Source organism: Phascolarctos cinereus, unplaced genomic scaffold (genome assembly GCF_003287225.1).
Source record: "Phascolarctos cinereus isolate Bilbo 61053 unplaced genomic scaffold, phaCin_HiC Scaffold_3;HRSCAF=262, whole genome shotgun sequence".
Lineage (NCBI taxonomy): Eukaryota > Metazoa > Chordata > Mammalia > Diprotodontia > Phascolarctidae > Phascolarctos > Phascolarctos cinereus.
Genome location: NW_027555736.1, coordinates 225944045 through 225966360, shown reverse-complemented (window position 1 = coordinate 225966360; position 22316 = coordinate 225944045). Strand labels below are relative to the sequence as shown.

At 42.9% G+C, this 22316-nt stretch overlaps 1 protein-coding gene across 1 annotated transcript in view; it reads left to right on the top strand.

Annotated features, from left to right (window-relative positions):
• The first annotated feature begins 663 nt into the window (after window positions 1-663).
• The window catches only part of IFT43 (intraflagellar transport 43), a 121762-nt gene continuing 100109 nt past the window's right edge, over window positions 664-22316 (top strand). The window contains exons 1-2 of the mRNA XM_020986234.2: window positions 664-1362; window positions 4548-4631. Of these exons, the coding sequence (XP_020841893.1) occupies window positions 1309-1362; window positions 4548-4631 (138 nt within the window). The 5' untranslated portion in view covers window positions 664-1308. The remainder of the gene's footprint in view (window positions 1363-4547; window positions 4632-22316) is intronic.

The window sequence follows — 22316 nt, the reverse complement described above, 5'->3', positions numbered from 1 at the left end:
AGGCAGCTTCATGCAGAGGAAAAAGCATTAGTTTTGGAGTCAGCAACCTGGGTTCAAATCCTACCTTTGTTATTTACTACCTGTTTGAATCTCTGGGCAAGCCACTTAATCTCTGTAGGCTTCAGACCTCATCTGCAAAATAAGGGGTGCTAGGACAGTGGGGTTGGAATAAACGGCTTGTAAAGTCCCTTTCAGTCCTAAATCCTTGATCCTGTGACCCTAGATGCTCACTCAGTCCCACAGGAGAAAAGTCAGTGGCTTTTAACAGGAGAAAATGCTTGAGGCAATGACTAGAATCCGAGCAGGAGCAGAAATAGTCTGCTCCTCAGGGGGATGGGCATAATTCCCTGAAGTGTACTCAGCTAGGACTAAGAAAGAACATGTCCCTCCTCCCCTCTGCCCCTTTCTTCATTCTCTCTTCCTTTACCCCTTTCTTTTCTTTCTTTTCCTTTCCCTCCTCCCTTTTTCCTTCCCCGTTTTTCCTCTTCCTTTCTCTTCTCCCTTCTCTCCTTTCCCTCCACTCTTCTTTTTCTTTTCACTCCTCCCTTCCCTTTTCCATTTTTCTTTCCCTCTTCCTTTTTTCTTTCTCTCTTTCCTATTCTTTTCTCTTTTCTCCTCCTTTCCTTTCCTTTTCACTCTTCTCTTTCCTCTTCCCTCATCCCTTTGTCTTTCCCTTTTCCTCTTCCTTTCTTTTTCTTTTTTTGTTTTCACTCCTCCATTTTTCTTTCCCTCTTTTCTCTTCCCTCTTCTCCCTTCCTTTCCTTTTCACTCCTCTCTCTTCCCCTTCCCTCCTCCTTTTTTCTTTCCTTCTTTCCTCTTCTCTCCTTTACTTCCTCCCTTCCCGCCTCCCTTTCTCCTCCTTTTTTCTTTCCCTCTTCTCTCCTCTGTTCCCTCCTCCCTTCCTTTACTTTTCCCTGCTCCTTTTCTCCTTCTTTCCTCTTTCCCTTCCCTCTTTCCTCTTTCTTTCTCTTCCCCTTCTCTCTTCCTTCTCTTTTCTTTTCACTCCTCCCTTTCTTTTTCTGCTTCCCTCTTGTTTTTTCTTCCCCCTTCCTCTTCTCTCCTCCCTTCCTTTCCTTTTCACTTCTCCCTTCCTTTCTCCCTTTCTCCTCCTCTCCTCCCTTTTTCTTTCCCCTCCCCCCCTTCCTCTCCCCTTATTCCGCCCTCCACTGTTTCTCCCTCAGTGAACACCCCAAAACCTTGAAAATCAGTCTCGGTCCCTTTAATAGCGGGGCCAGCAGGGCGGGGCCGGTTGCTAGGGACGCGATCGGGGCGCCAGGGCTCCCGGAAGTGACGCCAGCAGCCGTGGCAATGGAGGATGTGTTGGAGCTCGGCGAGGAGAAGCGCCGCGGAACGGCCTCTTCAGTGAGGACGGGGCCGGTTGGGGAGGGTTGGGCTGCAGCGGCTCAGCCTCGTTCTGGCCGGGTCTCCCTCCTGGGCCCCCCGCTGGGGGAGGAGGGGACGCTGGAGAGGCCGGAGCGGGCCAGCGGCTCCGGCCGAACTTGGGGCGTCTGGGCAGGGTCGGAGAGGACCCAGAGGCGGGGTCGTCTGGGCAGGGTCGGAGAGGACCCAGAGCCGGGGTCCGTAACCGTGACCTAGACCTTCTTTGTGTCCGGGGAAGCCTACGGACCCCTTCTCAGCATATGCTTAAAATAAAATACGTAGAATGACAAAGGAAACCAATTATATTAAAATAAAGCTCTTTCCTCCGCACCCCCGTCCAAGTTCACAGACCCCCGACATCCGTCCGAGGACCCCCGGGCTAGAGGAGGAAGGTGGCCGACCGGAGCAGCGCCAAGCCGGTGTTCACGGGGCCGGGTCTGAGACTTGTCACCTTCTCCGCAAATCCCTCCCCCTCCCCGAGCCTCAGTTTCCTCATTTGCAAACCCGAGGGGTTTGGAGTAGGGTACCGATTCTCAAACTTTGTGGTCTCAGAACCCCATTACACTAAAAAATTACTGAGGACGCCCGGAGAGCTTTTGTTTATGTGAGTCGTATCTATAGATATTTATCATATTAGAAACCAAACTGATAAAAATTTCAAAATATTTATTTAAAAATAAGAATACACCAATTACATGTTAATATAAATGACATTTTATGGAATAATCTTCCCATTTTCCAAGACAAAAAGTTTAGCGTTAAGAATGGCACTGTTTTCCCTGTTTTTGCAAATTCTCTTTAATATCTGGGGTAATAGAAGACGGCTGGGTTCTGTTTGCTTCTGCAGTCTACTGATTGCCATATGTTGATTTCATTGAAGTATGGAGAAAATTTGAATTCCTACAGATATGTAGCTGGAAAATATGGAGCATTGAAGTAGGCAAATAAAATCTTAGTATTATTACAAGAATAATTTTGACCTCTTGGAGTCCTTAAAAGGTTTCACTGGGACCACAGTTTAAGAATCTTTAGATTAAAGGAATATTTAAACCAGCCCAGGAACCTGAGCTGTCATATCATTAATGGTGCCATATCATTAATGATTGGCTTGCTTTAATTAAAACTTTATATATATTTTTGTATACGTATGTACATATAAATGACACTCCCCCACTCCTCAAACTCACCAGGAAGGTATTTCCCAGCTTCACCATTTATATAAATCACAAGGGTGAAGCTTCCTCTAAATTAGGTTAGATTTGAAGTCTATATGGTAAAGTCAGGCATTGGTCTCTTTTGGACCAGTCAGCAATTTCACCTTTTTTTTTTTGAACTATAAAGGTTATTTTAAAGGGCATTCTCTTCCTCCTCTCCTGTTTGCTATCACAATTATTTGAAATCCGATTCACCGAAGGGTTGAATAGTTTTGACCCAAGGACAGTTCATTGTATTTGATTGCAAAATCCTCAGTGGTAGTGAGGGAAGGAAACAAACATTAAATACCAGAGTATTAAATACTGTCTCCCAGGTACTTTAGGATTATCCCATTTGATCCTCACAACAACCCTGGGAGGGAGGTACTATTATTATCTCCACTTTACAGTTGAAGAAACTGAGGCAAACAAGTTAAGTGACTTGTCCACGGGGACACAGCTAATATCTGAAGCAGGATTCGAAGTCAGGTGTTCCTGACTGCAGGCCTAATGAACTGCCTGTACGATGGTCCCAGTGGAAAGATTCAATGGAGATGTGTTGGTGATATTAAGTGGCCTCCAAAGAAATGTGTATTAGACCTGATGGACATTTTCCTTGACTCACTGACCAACTGAATTGGAACGGTAGGACATTTGATGTGCCTTGCATGCTAACTATGTAGTCTTTGGCATGTAGATAGGTCCATGATGATAGATCTTCCACCAAGGGTAGCCATTAAGAGTTTATGATGTTACTAAGTAATATCACCTTGGAGTTATACCAGATCTTCATAAAGCATGAAGTCTTCATGCAGTTTTAAACTTGAGTACTTAGGATGAACATCTGTTTTTTTAAAAAATTGTAAAGAACATTTAAGAGCAAATTTTAAAAATGGAATTAAAAAATAGGGGGTGGGGGAGTGTCTGGATAAGGAAACTGAACCGTCCTGAATCTTCTAGTCTTAGAGGAGTGTTGTCAGGGGCACAGAGAATTTCAGTAACTTGCCCAGGGTCACACAACCAGTTTGTCTCAGAGGAAGGACATGAACCAAGGCCTTTCTGACTCCCAGGCCAGCTCAGCCCTATGTCTGCATTATTGAAAAGTGCATTGAAATTTAGGATAACTGTCTGATATTTTTTGTACGTGATGTGTTGTTATTTCAGGTCCTGAGAAAAACAGAAAAGCTTAGGATTTTAAAGCGACACAAAAACCTTCTAAAGAGCCTACCTAACTCTTCAGAATTTAGACAGAACTACCAGTTCGTGGTACTTCATACACATTTTGTCTGACTCAGCCCAGTTTGGTTTAGGCCCTTGAAGATAATCTCCAGTATACTGAGCCTCTACTGCAAGGGAACTTTGGGAGACACCTGCCAATGTTGGATTGATTACCCTGAATTGAAAATGTCTTGACTTCAAAGCATGTTATCTCAAAATTCTTGAAATAGTCTTCCTCAGGTGATGTCTCTAAATGCACATCCAAATAGAGTACAAGTCAAAACAATTGCCATCTGTAATCTCTGGTATCGACTGCCACAGAGTCTAGGAAACCTGTTTTCCAACGATATTTTGGTAACTATTCTCATGCCAAGTTACAGCTTAGAAATTTGGTTTCCTGAAAATCCTGCAATTAGATATGGGATCCCTTACCTCTTTTCTCTAAGTTGTGCTATGAGATCATAATCTACCCTAGAAATTGCGTTTTGGGGTTTAGTGGAGTGAGTTTAGCCTCTGTAGTCTTTGCAACTTTTGGGGTAAATCTCATGAGAATGAATTGGTTTTCTGCTCTGCCACAAGAGTGTACCTAAGTTGCTTATTTTAAGGGTATACATAAAGCCTGCAACGCTATTCAAATTATATCTCTCTTCCCTTGTGAAAATTCAGTCCTCACAACCATTTCCAGATTTCTCACCCCGCTAGTCATTATGAAAGTAACTGACACCAGTGCCCCCTCTCTCTTTTTTTTTTAAATAGGGAGCAAAAATGGGTCGACGGGCTCACCAGGAGTCACCTCAAATGGAGAATCAGCTTGCCAAGAAGAATTCTTCGCCCGGAGAGGTACGTACCTAAGAAAAGCAAATTGGATTTCAGGCCTGAAAGGGAGCTTCGGAGGGCACCTCAGGAAGGGACTTACCCAAGGTCACACAGCTTGTCAGGGGCAGGACAAGGATTCAAGCTCACATCTCCTAATTTACTTTCTATCGCTCCCTTTCTTCCTCCCGTTGGAGCCCTTAGGATTGTGTATAAAACATCTTACAGGGTTTCCCTGGCATCCTGTTCTTATATTTTGCTTGGATAGACTTCTGAGCAGGAAGTGAAAGAAGAACCCTGTAAACTCCATGAGGGAAAGGAACGTGTTTGAACTAAACTCTACATCTCTCTTGATTAACAAACATTTGTTAACTTGAATTGAGGTCGAGTTGATTTGTTTCTGCTTCCTGCTCATCATCTCTGGGCATGTTATCCCAGGCAGTGGGCCTATCCCTCTTTTGTTTTTTGAGGCAGTTGGGGTTAACTGACTTGCTCAGGGTCACACGGCTAGTAAATGTCTGAGGCTGGATTTGAGCTCAGGTCTTCCTGACTCCAGGGTTGGTTGCTCTGTCTACTTTGCCACCTAGCTGCCCCCATCCCTTATTTATTCTCATTTCTAACATAGCCTTAAAAAAAATAGTGCTTCCTGTTGTCTTTCACCAATGCAAAAAACATATATTAAGCTCCTAATGGGACAGAGAGCCAGGCCTGGAGTCAGGAAGACCTGAGTTCAAATCCTGCCTCAGATACTTAGTAGTTGTGTGATTCTGGGCAAATCACTTAGCCCCGTTTGCCTCAGTTTCTTCATCTGTAAAGTGAGCTGGAGAAGGAAATGGCAAACCGTTCTAGTATCTTTGCCAAGAAAACCCCAAATATGGTCATGGCAAGTCAGACACAACTAAACAACTGTCCAACAGAAATAACAAACACCTAATATGTTCAAGGGATTTTGCTAAAGGGTGCCAAGACCAGAATTGAACAGTAACTGCCCTAAAGGAGCTTATTCATAATTTGCATCCTACTTATCTTTAATATGTTTACCAGTCTCAACTCATTATGGGTTCTTAGTCTTCTGAATGCTTCTCTTTTTTATGAAATAAAAATAAAAACATTGTAAAAAAATTGTATTTAAAAAAAGTATTTTTTATATCACCTAGATTTCTTTCTGTTGCCTTCCCCATCTTGTCTCCTGGAAAGCCATTGCTTATAACAAAGATTTTTTTTTAAAGAAAGAAGAAGAGAAAAAAACATCATCAAAAACAACCAATGCATTGAATAAAACTGACATTATATGCGTCATTCCACACACTAGAGCCTCTGGCCCTACCTCCTGCTTTGTCAAAGGAGTAGGTAGTAGTGTCTTCTCGCATTTGTTCCTGTTAGGATTTTAGTTTTTGAGGAACTCTTGTCCTTCTTGGGGCATCTTTTGGCCACCGTCTCTAGTGCTGCTTGCCCCTTTTCTCAGGACCCTTGACACACGGAGCCTGCAGTTGGAGGTGTTGGACAGATTCACTTTGCTTTCCTTTACTGCTTGGAGACCCTCCCTCTGGCACCATCAGTATACTGTTTCTTCTCCTGTGAGCTACGTTTCACCTGTCCATGTCATCCTGTCCAGATTCTTGTCCTTTACCAGTCTCCTGATCACTCTCCATTCCTTTTCTTTAAAACACACACACACACACACACACACACACACACACACACACTCACTTTATTATTTATTTTTAACATTCATTTAAAAAAATTTTGAGTTTCAAATTCTCTCCCTCCCTCCCATTCCTCCCTGACCCATTGAGAAGGCAAGCAACATGATATCACTTTTACAATATGAAATCATGCAAAACATATTTCCATATTAGCCATGTTGCAAAAAAAAGCAAGAAAAATAAAGTGACAAATTATACTTCAGTCTGCACTCAGTTGATCAGTTCTCTCTGGAGATCGGATAGTGTTTTTCATCATTAGTTCTTTGGAATTGTCTTGGATCGTTGTCTTGATCAGAATAGCTAAGTCTTCTACAGTTGATCATTGTACAATATTGTTGTGTACAATGAATATTCTCCTGGTTCTGATCATTTCACTTTGCATCAGTTCATGTAAGTCTTCACAGGTTTTTCTGAAAGCATCCTGCTTGTCATTTCTTATGGCACAAGAGTAGCCTACAACTTGTTCAGCCATTCTGCAAGTGGTGGGCATCCCCTCTATTTCCATTTTTTTTGCCACTACAGAAAGAGCTGCTATCAATATTTTTGTATATATAGATCGTTTTCCTTTTTCTTCAATCTCTTTGATCTCTTTTCTTTGATTTCTTTGATATGGGCTTAGTCTCCAGCGCTTTTCAAGGAGTTCAGTACTCTGCATCTCAAAATGAGTTGTTCCTGCCTGAGAGCCTCACTGGATCAAAGCTTTAGAGCCAGAAGTGATTATAAGAGGTCATCTAGTCTAACTCCCTCATTTTATAGTTGAAGAAACTTGAGACCAGTGACTTGGTGAAAGTCCCACAGGCAGTGGCCAGCCATATGAACCCAGGTCCTCTGATTCCTAATCCATCACTCTTTCCACCACACCATGCTACTGGTGGTGATTGTTGTGCCAAGAGCCCTTTCCTTGTGCCCTTAATCCCATTACCCCCATCTCTTTCAGAAGTTAATATATGTCATCAACCAGTCTCATCTTTAGTCCTCCTTATCTCCAGAATCCTTCCCTTCTGCCCCAAAACATGCTTTAGTCTGCGTGATTTTCAAAAAACCATTACTTACTGTCTCAACCCTTCTCCTTTTGCCTGTCAGACAGCTAAAATCATGCACGCACATGGCCTTCACTTCCTCTCCACCACCTTCCTGCCATCACTTTCTCTCTCTCTCTCTGAGGCAATTGGGGTTAAATGACTTGCCCAGGGTCACACAGCTAGCAAGTGTCTGAGGCCTGATTTGAACTCAGGTCCTCCTGACTCCAGGGCCAGTGCTCTATCTACTGTGCCACCTAGCTGCCCCGCAGTTCTCACTTCTCAACCTTTGATAGTCTGGGGTCTGAACCGTATGACTGAAGCTGCTCCCTCAGTGATGAACAGGGTTCTCTTCATTGCTATCTGATGACCTCTTTATCTAGTTCCAGATAACTCACAAATCTGTATCTTTCTCTATATAACTGTATGTCTTGAGTCCCCGTTTCTGGAATTCCATTTCTACATCACTGACTTCCGGGTGGATGTATCTACCAATCGCTATATCTCCAAAATGTTATATATTGTATCTATATCTATCTATCTATCTATCTATCTATCTGTCTGTCTGTCTGTCTGTCTGTCTGTCTGTCTATCTATCTATCTATCTATCTATCTACATTTACATATACATAATATCATTATGTTATTCATTTGCCTTTAATTTCAACTTGCCCCTATCAGCTACCCTACTTCTTCTGAGGGTGCCACAATCCTTCCAGTCACCCAGGGCCTCAGATTTCTGAGTCTTTACTCTCCTTCAGTTCCCCACCCCCACCCCCCACCCTGGAGATGTCCATCCAGTTGCCAAGTCCTAACACCTGATATTTGTCCTCTCTGCTCATGCAGCTATCACTCTAGTTCAAGCCTTCATCACCTCTTACCTGGGCTATTGTAATAGCCTGCTCAGTGGTTTCCCTGCCTGCACTCTCTCTCCAGGCAGCTACACAAACCTTCCTAAAGCCCAGGTCTGACCAGGCCATTGTATTGCTCAAAAATCTTCAATGGCTCCGTGTTGCCTCTAGAATCACAAGCACAAACCTCTCAGCATTGCACTGAAGGCCTTCCATCTGGCCCCACCCTGTCTTTCCAACCTTATTTCTCATCATTTCCCTTTACTTGTTCTTTCATCTTCTGGCCAAGCTGGATTCCTAGCTGTTCCTGAAATTTGGTCTTGCAGGTTTGGTCTCTTTATTTGCCACAAGCCCTCCTCTGTGACTGGAATGTACTCTGTCCCCTCTCTGCCTTTCAGAAATCAGACCCTCCTTCACAGCGCAGCTCTGGTGCCACCCTCGGCCTCTTCCCCACTCTCCCTCATTGCTAATGCTCTTTCCCTTCATAAATAACCCTATATTATGCTTATTGTGGATGTATGGCAACTGCCCTGTAGAATGTAAGTTTTTTGAGGGCAAGGGATTATGTCAGTTTTGTCTTTTTATTCCCAGCATCTACAACAGTGTTCATTCATTTTAGGCACTTCAACACATTTTTTTTGAACTGAATTGAATTTTCATTTCATCTCGTACAATTATAGCTGCCATTTCCGTGAATATTTAGAAATTGGTCGTTGTGAAGTCAAGGAGACATGTTCTACAGTCTTCAGTTTTTCTCTCAGTGGCTTTTGCTAGCTCTAAGATGACATCTTGGGGTCATTGTCTTTAGGAAGGTATTATACAAACTGAAATGTGTTCTGAAGAGGGTAACCAGAATGTTTAGGGATCTCAAAACCACGTGCCTTAGAAAATGTCAGAATCCCCAGAATCTCTGATTTGGAAGTCACTTCAGAGGTGAGCTACTCCACCCTGTACCTGAATAAGAGTCCTCTCTGTGACACTTCTTATCAAGGATTGTCTAGTTGATTGGTTAAAGATATGGACTCTTTAGCACAAAGCAGGGAAGGCTTAGAGGAGCCCATGATAGCTGTCTTCTAAGACCTGATGACTGCCATGTGAAATAAGGATTCGCTTTGTTCTGCTAGGTCTCATGGGGAAAAACTAGGGATATTATTATAAATCAAGTCAAATTGGAACTCACGGAGGGTGTTGTATAGTAGGTACTGTATAAATGCTTGTTCTCTTCCCTTCTGCTTATGAAATTGATTTTTTTAAAGACCCGAGTTCTAGGCTTTACATTTATGTTTTTTAACTTCTCAACACCTTTGGTTTTTTTCTTTTCTTTTCTTTTGGCTAGGCAATGGGATTAAGTGACTTGCCCAGAGTCACACAGCTAGTAAGTGTTATGTGTCTGAGGCCGATTTGAACTCAGGTCCTCCTGACTCCAGGGCCTGTACTCTATCCACTGTGCCACCTAGCTGCCCCACCCTTGGTGACTCTTAAAAAAAGATTACAAGATGTAGAACGGTTGCATATCTTCTGTAGTAAGGGTTATTGCTGTCTGGGAATTCTCCACATGAGACAGTGTGGTCCAGCTGAACTTGGAGTAACTAGACTAGGATTGGGGTCCCAGTTCTGCTGCCTGAGCTCCATGTGACCTCAAGCAAGTCACCTTTCTCTGAGCCTCAGTTTCCTCATCTGTGGAATGGAAGGGTTGGAGTAAATGACCTCTGAGACCTCTTTCAGCTCTAGGTCTATGATCCAGCAGGTTCTTGGGCAGGTGTGGGCTACACTTCTGACATGGCTTCCAACTTTTAGATTCTCTGCCTTTTTCTTGGATGCCAGGATTTCTTCTATCCGTAGTATGCTGGTAAATGTTTAACAACCAGCTCTCCAAAAAAAAAGAGTATGCGTGACCCAATTTTAAGTTTAATCTGCATCCTTGACATTTTCACCGTCACTTTCTCAAGTCTAGACAATCAACAGAAGGATCAGTCAAGCCCTGATTTGTAGTATTTGCCAATTTTCAAGGTATAAATGCTCACATAGAATTTAACAGTTGACTCTCAAGAGCTGGTTCGAGCTGAGTCCAGCCCATCTTTGTCATCATTCAGTCATGCCCAACTTTGTGTGATCCTGTGGACCACAGTGTCTGTGGGATTTTCTTGGCGAAGGTACTAGAGTGGTTTGCCATTTCCTTCTCCAGTAGATTAAGGCAAACACATGTTAAGTGACTTGCCCAGGGTCACACAGCTGGTAAGTGTCTGAAGCTGGATTTGGACTCAGGTCTTCCTGACTCCAGGCTCAGTGCTATATTTGCTGAGCCACCCAGCTGCCTCATCTTTGGCTTCTACCTATCCCTTTGCTCTATGCAGAGCACTTGAAGTGGCTAAACCTAAGGAATAGGAAAGTTTGGAGCACAAAATTCTTATGACATATTAAAAAAAACCCCAGCATCCAAGATGGATCTTTCTATTGAAGGCTCCTGCTTTCTGTGAGATGTAGCAGTGCTGTGAAGATTAGATGACCTCAGGGACAAATGGAATAATTGCCCAGTGTTGTAACCTATGCTTTCCATAGAGGGAAAGAAGGCCCTAGTCCTGCTTTGTTGGAAACACTGCCTATTGGTCTTTCATGATGGATACTCGACTTTGTGGAAGGTGGCCATTCCTGAGTGGCATCACTAATGAGGCTGTGTCGTCACAGTACGATTCTGTCCTGCTTGTCCTACGTAGTAGCGTGGCGTTTAAAACCTTGGGCAATATATTTCAGAACTAATCTTTGTTAGTAGGGAGTTTTGTATGGGACAGTATATATACATATATACACACACACATATACATATGCATATATATATGACTTTGGACATTCACTTGACTTTCAAGCCTGTTTCTTTTTTTTTTTAAATTTTTTAAAAATAAATTTATTTATTTTTAGCTTTCAACATTCACTCCCACAAGTTTTTGAGTTCCAAATTTTCGTCCCATCTCACCCCTCCCCCTTCCCCAAGATGGCATGCATTCTGAATATCCATTCCCCTAGTCTGTCCTCTCTTCTATCTCTCTCCCCTTCTCTTATCCCCTTCCCCTTCTATTTTCCTGTAGGGCAGGATAGACTTCTGTACCCCATTTCCTGTATTTCTTATTTCCCAGTAGCATGTGAAAACATTTTTTTTAAACATATGTTTTTAAAACTTTAGGTTTCAAATTTTCTCTCTTCCTCCCCCACCCACCCTCATTGAAAAGGCAAGCAACTCAATATAGGTTGTACATGTGCAGTTATGCAAAACACGTCCATAGTAGACATGTTGTGAAAAACTAACTCTATTTCCCTTAATCCTATCCTGCCCTCCCATTTATTCTATTCTTTCTTTTGACCCTGTCCCTCCTCAGAAGTATTTACTTCTGATTACTCCCTTTCCCAATCTGCCCTCCTCTCTATCATCCCCCTGCTCTCTTGTCCCCTTCTCCCCTATTTTCCTGTAGGGTAAGACAGATTTCCATACCCAATTGAATGTGTATGTTATTCCCTCCTTAAGCCAAATCCTATGAGAATAAGATTCATCATTCCTCTCACCTTCCCCGTTTCCCCTCCACTGTAAGAGACTTTTCTTTTCTGTTTTTTTTTTGTGAGATAATTTACCCCATTCTACCTCTCCCTTTCTTCTCCGAGTATAATCCTCTCTCATCCCTTAATTTTATTCTCCAGATATGACCCCTTAATCTTCAACTCACCCTGTGCCCTCTATCTATCTATCTACCTACATATACATACATATAATTTTTTCCTCCAACTACCCTAATACTGACAAAGGTCTCATGAGTTATAAATATCATCTTTCCATGCAGGAATGTAAACAGTTCAATCTTAATAAGTCTCTTATGATTTCTCTTTCCTGTTTACCTCTTCATGTTCCACTTGAGTCCTGTATTTGAAAGTCAAATTTTCTATTCAGCTCTGGTCTTTTCATCAAGAATGCTTGAAAGTCCTCTATTTCACTGAATGACCATTTTTTCCCCTGAAGGATTATACTCAGTTTTGCTGGGTAGGTGATTCTTGGTTGTAATCCTATCTCCTTTGCCCTCCGGAATATTATATTCCATGCCCTGTGGTCCTTTAATGTAGAAGCTGCTAAATCTTGTGTTATCCTGATTGTGTTTCCACAGTACTTGAATTGTTTCCTTCTGGCAGCTTGTAATATTTTCTCCTTGACCTGGGAACTCTGGAATTTGGCTACAATATTCCTAGGAGTTTTCCTTTGGGGATCTCTTTCAGGAGGAGATCTGTGGATTCTTTCAATTTCTATTTTGCCCTCTGATTCTAATATCAGGGCAGTTTTCCTTGATAATTTCTTGAAAGATGATGTCTAGGCTCTTTTTTTGATCATGGCTTTCAGATAGTCCAATAATTTTTAAATTCTCTCTCCTGGATCTATTTTCCAGGTCAGTTGTTTTTCCAATGAGATATTTCACATTGTTTTCTAATTTTTCATTCTTTTGGATTTGTTCTACTGTGTCTGATTTCTCATAAAGTCACTATCTTCCAATTGCTCTATTCTAATTTTTAAGGAAGTATTTTCTTCAGTAATCTTTTGGACTTCCTTTTCCATTTGGCCAATTTTTCTTTTTAGGGCATTCTTTCCTCATTGGCTTTTTGGACCTCTTTTGCCATTTGGGTTAGGCTATTTTTTAAGGTGTTATTTTCTTCAGTATTTTTTTGGGTCTCCTTTAGCAAGCTGTTGACTTGTTTTTTGTGATTTTCTTGCATCACTCTCAGTTTTTCCTCTACTTCCCTTACTTGCTTCTCAAAATCCCTTTTGAGCTCTTCCAAGGCCTGGGACTGATTCATATTTTTTTGGAGGCTTTGGATGTAGGAGCTTTGACTTTGTTGTCTTCTTCTGGTTGTATATTTTGATCTTCTTTTCACCAAAGTAAGATTCTGTGGTCTGACTCTTTTTGCACTGCTTGCTCATGATCCCAGCCAATTACTTGAGTTTTAAACTCTTTGTTAAGGTAAGAGTCTGCTTCCAATGTGGAGAATGTATTGTCCCAAGCTTCAGGGGTTTGTATAGCTGTTTTCAGAGATACTTGTAGGGACCTGTAAATTTTCAGTTCTTCAAGGTGGTATGATAAGGGGCAGGTGTTTACTCCTTTCCTGGCCTGTGACCACAGTATTCCTTTCTGTCCTGTAACTGTGAGGAGGGTTCCTCTCCAAGCCACTCAAGCTCCACCACCAGCTTCCTCCTCACCCGCACCGCCGCCCAGAACTGTGGCCCAGATCCAAACAGGGGCAAAGCAAGAGATTCCTGCCTCAGCACTGGCAAAGAGATCCCTGCAGTCCCTCTCTGATCGGCCACTGGATTCCCCCTCAGTCTGTGGGCCAGAAGCTCGGGAAGCAGCTGCCCTTCCCCAGGGCCACGCTCTTGGGGAATGGAGCTGAAACCCCGCCTTCCTCTCTGAGCACCGACAGAAACAGACTTTTCCCACTGACCTTCTAAGTTGTCTTTGGCATTCGTGGATTGAGGAGTCTGGAAACCACCACAGCTGCCCACGATTCAGTCCTCTGAGGCCGGCTCCAGGTTTGCTACGGCCTGCGCGTCCACGCTGTGCTGCACTCCCAGCCCGGCACAATGCACCTTTCTGATCAATCATCCAGGTTGTCTTGGGCTGGAAATTTGTTTCACTCTGTCTTTTTGTGGGTTCTGCTGCTTCAGAATTTGTTTAGAGCCATTTTTTATGAGTGTTTGGAGGGGTTTGGGGGAGAGCTCAAGCAAGTCACTGCTTTCATACCGCCGTCTTGGCTCCTCAAGCCTGTTTCTTTATCATTAAAAGGGATATCACAATATTAGAATTTTTTTTGTTTGTTTTTGGTGAGGCATTTGGGGTTAGGTGACTTGCCTGGAGTCACATAGCTAGTAAGTGTTCTGTGTCTGAGGCTGGATTTGAACTCAGGTCCTCCTGACTCCAGGGCCAGTGCTGTATCCACTGCGCCACCTAGATGCCCCAATATTAGCATTTATTAACCTATAATGCTATTGTAAGGATCAACTTCAGTAATATACATGAAGCACTTTAGAATGATTTAAAAACTAAATAAATTATTATCTGTCTGCTGTTAAGTTACTTGGAATGATATAGACAGCTGCATGCTAGAGCAGGGTTTCTTTAGAGCAGAGGCAGCTAGGTGGTTCAGTGGGTAGAGTACTGGGCCTGGAGTCAGGAGGACCGGAGTTCAAATCCTGCCTCAGACACTTACTAGCTGTGTGACTCTAGCCAAGTCACTTAGCTCTGTTTGCCTCAGTTTTCCCAGCTATAAAATGGAAATCATAATAGCAGCTACCTCCCCAGACTGTTGTGAGGATAATATTTATAAAGTGCTTAACACAGGGCTTGGCACATAATTTCATGTTGTTGACTCATTTCACTTGTGTCTTCCTGACTCTATTTGGGATTTTCTTGGCAAAGACCCTAGAGTGGCTTGCCATTGTCTTCTCCAGCTCATTTTACAGATGGGGAACTGAGGCAAACAGGGTTAAGTGACTTGCCCAGGGTCACACAGCTAGTAAGTGCCTGAGGCTACACTTGAACTCAGCAAGATGAATCTTCCTGACCCCAGGCCTGGCACACTCTCCACTGTGCCACCTAGCTGCCCTCTGCCACATAGGAAGCACGTAGTAATAAATACTTAGTCCTTTCCCTTTTATCATTTAATCCAGAGCACTTACTATAATGCACAGTACAGAGTAGGCCTTTAATAAATGTTTGTTGAATAAAAGTAAAAGCATTAGACCCAGAGCATCTTGAACTGAAACCAGAGCCCGACCTGGGTTGAAGTGCTGAAGCCCTTACCAAGAGCTGGTTGCCTTCTGGAGACTGCGGAGTAGGAATTGTTTACCCAGCTATTTGCCTTCCTATTGGCCAGTAAATATCTCCCAATGGTGGGCATGTAGGCTCGGAGAGCTTAGCTGTAGCACTTCTGAGTTTTGTGAACAAGATTTCCTGCCAGCATTTCTGTGTCACACTTACATCATAAAGGCAAATTGAATTAATTCATTTGTTCATTCAGCAACCATTTTTACTAAATTCCTAAGGTGAGCAAAACACTGTGCTTGTTCACTGTGCCCAGGCACACGGGTGAGAGAGGAGTAACTTTAAGTATATGGTGAAAGACTCTCAGAAAGTTTGATGTCCTTTTCAGGGCTCATTCACTTTCTGGAGTGACTGGGGCCCCAGGAACATTTAACTTTTTATCTTGGGCCTCTGCATTTTTAAGAGCGGCTGAGTGATTAACCTAGCAGGTAGAAACTCCGATCTCCATTCCTTCTCTTCCTGGTTAGTTCATGTCCCCTGTGGGCAGCCTCCCACACATTTGGCTGCCGTCTGTGCTGTGTGGACCTTTTTTCCCCATTTTCATTCTAAAATTAGATGCTGGGACTTGTGTGTGTGCCCATTTACATTCCATTTCTGAATTTATTACTTTATATGTTTATTTTTTTCCTCTTGCTGACCACATTCTAGGATGAAGGTAGAATAGGGAGATGAGTGGAGGTCACAGAGAATTTCAGGGAGCGGTTACTACTCTAGAGTTAATCAGCAGTTTCTTCTAACAAGTGGCTGTCTCTTCAAGAGCCTTTGGGTAAAGGAAGAGCCAACAGGAAAGCATGCTTTGGGTACTGGAAAGATGATGAGACTTAAGTATCAGAAGACCTGGGTTTGAATCTTGGCTGTGACCCTTCCTACCTGTGTGGCCTGGGGCAAGTGAACAGCCTCTCTGAGTCTATTTCTTCTCATCCCTGCTTCTCAGGGCTGTTGTAAGGGAAGGAGCTTCATACAGCAGTGTATACATGTATATTGTTAATATGTCTATGCTACCTGGCTTGATTTCTCAATCCCTTTTTGCTATTCTTCTCTATACTTTCTTTTTCTTTCTGGGTAATTAGTCATTTTATTAATAGTGCTAACATTTAAATAAAAGATGTTAGCGGCACTCTTGAACGCCAAAGACCATCTCTATACTTTCACAAGAGCTCCCCAGCTCCTGATCAGGGCATTATAGTTCTGTTGATGTGTTATTCAGAGGTTCCCATTGAGGTTCTCTGTGGAGTGGTGGATGAGGTCAGGCATGGTAAGATGAAACACAAAGCTCTTCAATAGGGAACAAGGGTAGTAAGAAGGAAATTAACAAGCCTTGATAGGGGCGAAGCCAAGATGGTGGAGTAAAAGCAGTGATTTGCTTAACTCTGCCCCAAACCCTGCAAATACTTGTAAAAAAGTGGCTCTAAACAAATTCTAAAGCAGCAGAACCCACAAAAAGTCAGGAAATTTACAAGCCTTTATTGAGCCCCTTCTGTGTGCCAGGCACTATGCTAAACACTGGGAATACAGAGAAAGCCAAAACACAGGCCCTGTCCTCAAGGAGCTAACAGTCTAATGGGAAAGACAACATGCAAACAACTATGTATGAAAAAGATAAATCCAGGGTAGGCTGGGGCTCTGCAACAGGGGGGAAGCATTGGCTTTAAGGGGGATCGGGAAAGGCTCCAAGAAGAAGGTGAACTTTTAGCTGGCACTGGAAGGGAGACAGGGAAGCCAAAGGTGAAAACAAGGAGGGAGAAGAAAAAAGAAATAGTAAAAAGTAGAAGATTTCTTTTGAATCTGTTCCCTCCTGTCGGAGTCTCACAAGAAGCCAGTAAGGAACAAAATTATTCTGAGGTTTACAAGTTCAGTGCTGGGAGCGTTTGTGGAATTCCAGTTCCAGCAGGAATGTCCTTCGTATAAGAATAATGCATTTGGACTGGCCGTTCCATGTACTGAGAGTGCATATCTCCACGTGTTGAAACTCTGATAGCCTCAGCTTAGGGACCGCCTCCTCCCTGAAGCCTTCTCTCATCTCCCCAGTTGGATGTGGTTCAAGTCCTCCCCCCTCCCCCCCATCTCTCATCAGTCCCTCCTGTCAACTTATTTTAACTATTATTATAGTGATCTATGCACATATTTTATCCCCTTCCAATATTGAAAGCACATTGAGTACAGGGATTATGGTTTGTTTTTTTCATCTTTTGGTCCTGAGCACCTAACAGAATGCTTTGTATGTAGTAGGCCCTTCATACAGGTTAGTCATGTATTAAGGATGGAAAGAGTAAGGATCCTTCTGACTCTTGGAAACTGGCTTAATTTTCATATATTGCTAGTTTTTTTTTCCCCAGAATGGATTACTATCCAAATGATTTGGGTGATATTTTGGCCTATAGTTAGGATCTGGACAAATGGTGAAAAGGAGGGATTGTTTTTTTAAGTTGGGGATAAAAGTAAAGAATTGTTTTCTGTAGGTTGAAAAAAATTTATTCCCATTACTTTTTAAATTTAAATTTGGTTATTGGTGTTGAGTCATTTCAGTCTAGTCTGACTCTTCCTGACCCCATTTGGGGTTTTCATGGCAGAGATAACTAGAGCGGTTTGCCATTTCCTTCTCCAGCTCATTTTATAGATGAGGAAACTGAGGCAAATGAAGTTAAGTGACTTGCTCAGGGTCACACAGCTAAGTGTCCAACTTCAGATTTGAACTCAGGAAGATGAGTCTTCCTGACTTCAGGTCTGGAACTCTATCCACTGTGCCACCTAGCTTGCCTTCCAAGTTTGAGGGGAGTCCAGTGGAAAGAAAGATAAGTTTGTCAGGGTGCCTGATTGAGTTGCCCGTGTGGATTCTGTTGTGCGTCTTTTCTTCTCCCCACTCTCAGTGACCACCAAGGATTTTCTGCTTTGTTGTTCTGTTGGGCTTGTAGCTAAACTCTTCATTCTTTATTTAGAGATGTTTTAGATCATTAGGAGAACTGCTATTTCTCCTGTATCATTTTGGCAATTCAAAGATGGAGTGGAAAGATGGAAAGAATTAAAGATGTAATTTCACTAGATCTAACAGTTTCAGAAAATGGAAAATCGCATCGTTTTCCTAACCCTGTGCTACAGCGTGCTGCCAGCACTGAATAAGAGAATTTATGACTCCAGCATCTTGCCACCAGCCAGAATGACATGCTCTTCTCCATTTAGGCTTTGTTCTTCAGGTGGCAGTTCAAGCTGGCAATGGTGTTCGTGAATATCTCACTGGAGGAGATTTTCTCGACTCATTTTTGCCATGTTCCCAGTGTGTCATTTTCTCCAGAGAGAGGGGGCCAGTGGTGTTTAAGCTGGGCTCCTTTGCTCCAGCCTCCTCCTGATACAGCAGATTATCACTTTGACCAGCAATGCCGCTTAAACCTGTTACTGTGAACAGAGTTTTAGGCAGACTCTGCCAGAGTCTGTTCCTGGAGAAATGTCTCTGGGGTTCAGTGATAGCAATCAGACTGACCTGGTAGACAGACAGATCCAGTGCAGGGCTCTACTAAATATCATCATAGGGCTTTTCAACTCTTGGCTTAGCTTTAGTTGTTGCTTCCTGTTTTGTTTTGTTTTTAAAAGACTGTTTTGCTAAGTTTGGAAGTGCAGGAGTTGCTTGAGGGCTGGATCCCACTCTGATTGGCCTAAGAGCTTTGACACCTTGGACCGTTTTGCAATGTGGTGACCCTTTGCTCCCAGGGCTTACCATATCAATGCCGAATCTAAGGTGGAGGCCCAATGGGCTTACCCCCCTCCAGCTCAAACTTTCGATCTGCTAGCCCCATCCTTCACAGTGGCACTGATACAGGTGTGGGGCCCCTTGCCTGGCTTAACTTTAGTTTTGGGGATTGTTTTTCTGGCCTTCCATCTGAGGAAAACGTTTTGGAAAGTCCTTGGAGAGATTATGTGTAATTACACCTGAATCTCTTTGGAGTAGAATTATATTTTGTCTCTTTGCTCTTCCAGTTGCCTGGAGAAGTGGTGGAGTCACAGCTGTTCTCTTGTCCTGTACCCCTCCCCCCCACCCCAGTCCCTCTTCCATCTCCTCACCCTTCCTCCTGGGACTGCTGAATTGAGAGTTAGCCAAATTCTCTAGAAGGAATCTGAGAAATGCTGCTGGAATCACGTTCCCAAATTAGGCCAACTGCCTCATCTGGAAGTGGCTTCATCAGCCTGGAGTTTCTTTGGCGCTTTGCATTACGTCTCTCCCTCCCTCCCCCTGTTCCCTGACTGGCCTGCCAGCAGGGCAGTTATTTTTGGCCCAATGGGGTTATCTGCTGACCCTTTTTGGTGATATTTTTCCTTTTTCTCACAAAAAATAGCCCTCCTGATTGGTCACATTTTTCAGCCTTTTTCGTAGACCCTGCTCCAATTGGCTGGAGTGGATGAAGACTGATACCATCACTTCAGAGGGATACTGGGAATTCAGTGTGGAATTATTCATAAAAAAATGCATTTTCTACACTTTATGTCATGCTTTGCATGCTTCAGCTTTGAACCCTCTATTTGGGTGGACAGATGTACACTACTGTCCTATCTCAGGGGTATGCAGATGTGTGGGAGGGAATGTGGTCTATGGGTTAGAGCATGGAACTTGAAATCAACATGTAGGAATTCTCTTTCTGGCTCTGGCTCTGGCTTTTTCAGTATTCCTTTATGACCAATCTTACCAGTTGCTGCTATAGTTTCCTTCTCTATACAATAAGAAGCAACACTTTTTAATCTCAATGCAGATGCCTTAATTTAAAGTTGGTGCTTACAACATGACTAATATGGTATAACCTATGTCAAATTGCTTACTGGCTCAGGGAGTGGGGGGATAAGTAAGAGAATTTGGAACTCAAAATTTAAAAAAATGGATATTAAAAATTGTTTTTATATGCAACTGGGGAAAAATATTATTAAAAAATTAAGTTAGTGCTCAAAGGTTGCTTTAAGATCCATAGAGATAGAAAGTACTGTTAAACATTGTTGAAGGTATAAAAAGTTATTTATGGGAGTTGGAATTGGATTAGGTTGGCCCATTGGAAAAGTGAACACTCGTACTAGGCCCTTCCTGCCTCTTCCATTGGCCAGATATCAGCCAGCACCCTTCTCTTCCTCCACTCCCCTAAATTCAGCCCTCTGTGTTAGAGATTGGCATCCTTTTTAAGTTGCCGGCCCCTGGTTTTCTGGCTTGCTAGGGGTAAATGGTGGAAGGTGGAGTGTTTGAGAGTGCCTTCATTGAATCTTGAGAATCAGGGGTGGGGGAAATGAGTGCACTGACTTTGGAGAATAGGGACAACACTGTAGTTGTGAGTGTCTCTGAGGTCATGGGAGTGGACCATGGTAGTGGAATCTGGGAAGTACTATTGAAAATTAGTCCTCATGCCATCTTTGGTATACAAACCATTGCTTGACCTTTTACTATGTTCTCATTACAGCTAATTCAATGTGAATGAATAAATGAATTAAAAAGCATTTACTAAGTGCTTACTGTGCATCAGGTACTGTGTTAGGGCTGAAGATTCAAATACAAAATTGAGACAGTTTCTGCCTTCAAGAAGCTTTCATTCTAACGGGGGCTGGTGAAGAGGGGTTGGGGGGTGGGGTGGGGTGGGGTGGGGCAGGGTCCACATAGGAAAATTTAGCTACAAGGCAGATGTCAAGATCCTAAGGTTCCTACAGTGTGCTATTAGGCAATGTCCAGTGGACCAAGGGGTGCAGTGGCAAGTTGGATGGCAAGACTCAGAGGCAGGGGAAGATAGCAGGGGCTGGCATTCCAGAGGATGTTACTATATCAGGGTGAATCGTGAAGCCTGGCAGTCTGAAGAGTTTACTGGAAAGATGATGGCAAGACCTGTTGGTCCAGAGAGGGCAGCTTCAAGGTAGATAGTAAGTCCTGCAGGGTCTGGGGACTCATTTTCAGGAGCAAGTCATTGCAGGTGGAGACTCCCAGCTCACTGAGGCAGTTCACCATGACTTGGATCCATTCCACTAAGCCATATTCATAGTTCATATCCTGAAGGCTAGACATATTTAATGATGTCAATGGACTTTTGTAACTTTATCAACCATGCTGCAGATTACCTTCGTACCTTATTCTCTGTGTGTGTTTTTTTCTCTATAGTGCTGGTTAGTGTAGAAAAACTAGTGTTCTGATATTGTCTACAATCTTAACATTTCCCCCAAACCCTGTTTATGTTAGGGTATTGATTGGGTCAGTAACTTGGATTTGCCATAAGTAAGTCTGAACTTACTTTGGTCCTGTTTGTTCCTAATTCCTCCACTCGAGTTCTCCCCTGGTGCTTCATCGTGGTGTGTGTGGAGGTGACCCTTAGTTCTCAAAGCACAAGACAGTGAATCATCAGCTATGCCAAATGCTACTGAGCTTGAAAAGCTTCCAGTATGGGCTGGGTGAGTGGGAGGTTGTCTGTGGGGAGAATTGTGATCTGAATTGGTGGAGTTGGACTGAGTTCAAGGGAATTTTGGAACTTAAGAAGGATATTCCTAGAGGTAGCTGGTGGCTCAGTGGAGATGGCTCTGGGCCTGGAGTTAGGAAGTTCTGAGTTCAAATATAACCTCACTGAGGAGGAGCACTGGCATGGTGGAGCTTGTAGTGGCTGTGCAGAGGAACCCCTCCTCACAGTTACAGGACAGAAAGGAATACTTGTGGTCACAGGCCAGGAAAGGAGTAAACACCTAGCCCCTTCTCATACCACCTTGGAAGAACTAAAAATTTACAGGTCCCTACAAGTATCTCTGAAAACAGCTACATAACCCCCTGAAGCTTGGGACAGTACATTCTCCACATTGGAATCAGACTCTTACTTAATAAAAGGTTTAAAATTCAAGTAATTGTCCGGGATCATGAGCAAGCAGTGCAAAAAAGAGTCAGACTGTATTATCTTACTTTGGTGAAAAAGAAGATCAAAATATACAACCAGAAGAAGACAACAAAGTGAAAGCTCCTACATCCAAAGCCTCCAAGAAAAATATGAATCAGTCCCAGGCCTTGGAAGAGCTCAAAAGGGATTTTGAGAAGCAAGTAAGGGAAATAGAGGAAAAACTGGCAAGAGAAATGAGAGTGATGCAAGAAAATCATGAAAAACAAGTCAACAGCTTGCTAAAGGAGACCCCAAAAAAAATACTGAAGAAAATAACACCTTAAAAAATAGCCTAACCCAAATGGCAAAAGAGGTCCAAAAAGCCAATGAGGAGAAGAATGTCCTAAAAAGAAAAATTGGCCAAATGGAAAAGGAAGTCCAAAAGATTACTGAAGAAAATACTTACTTAAAAATTGGAA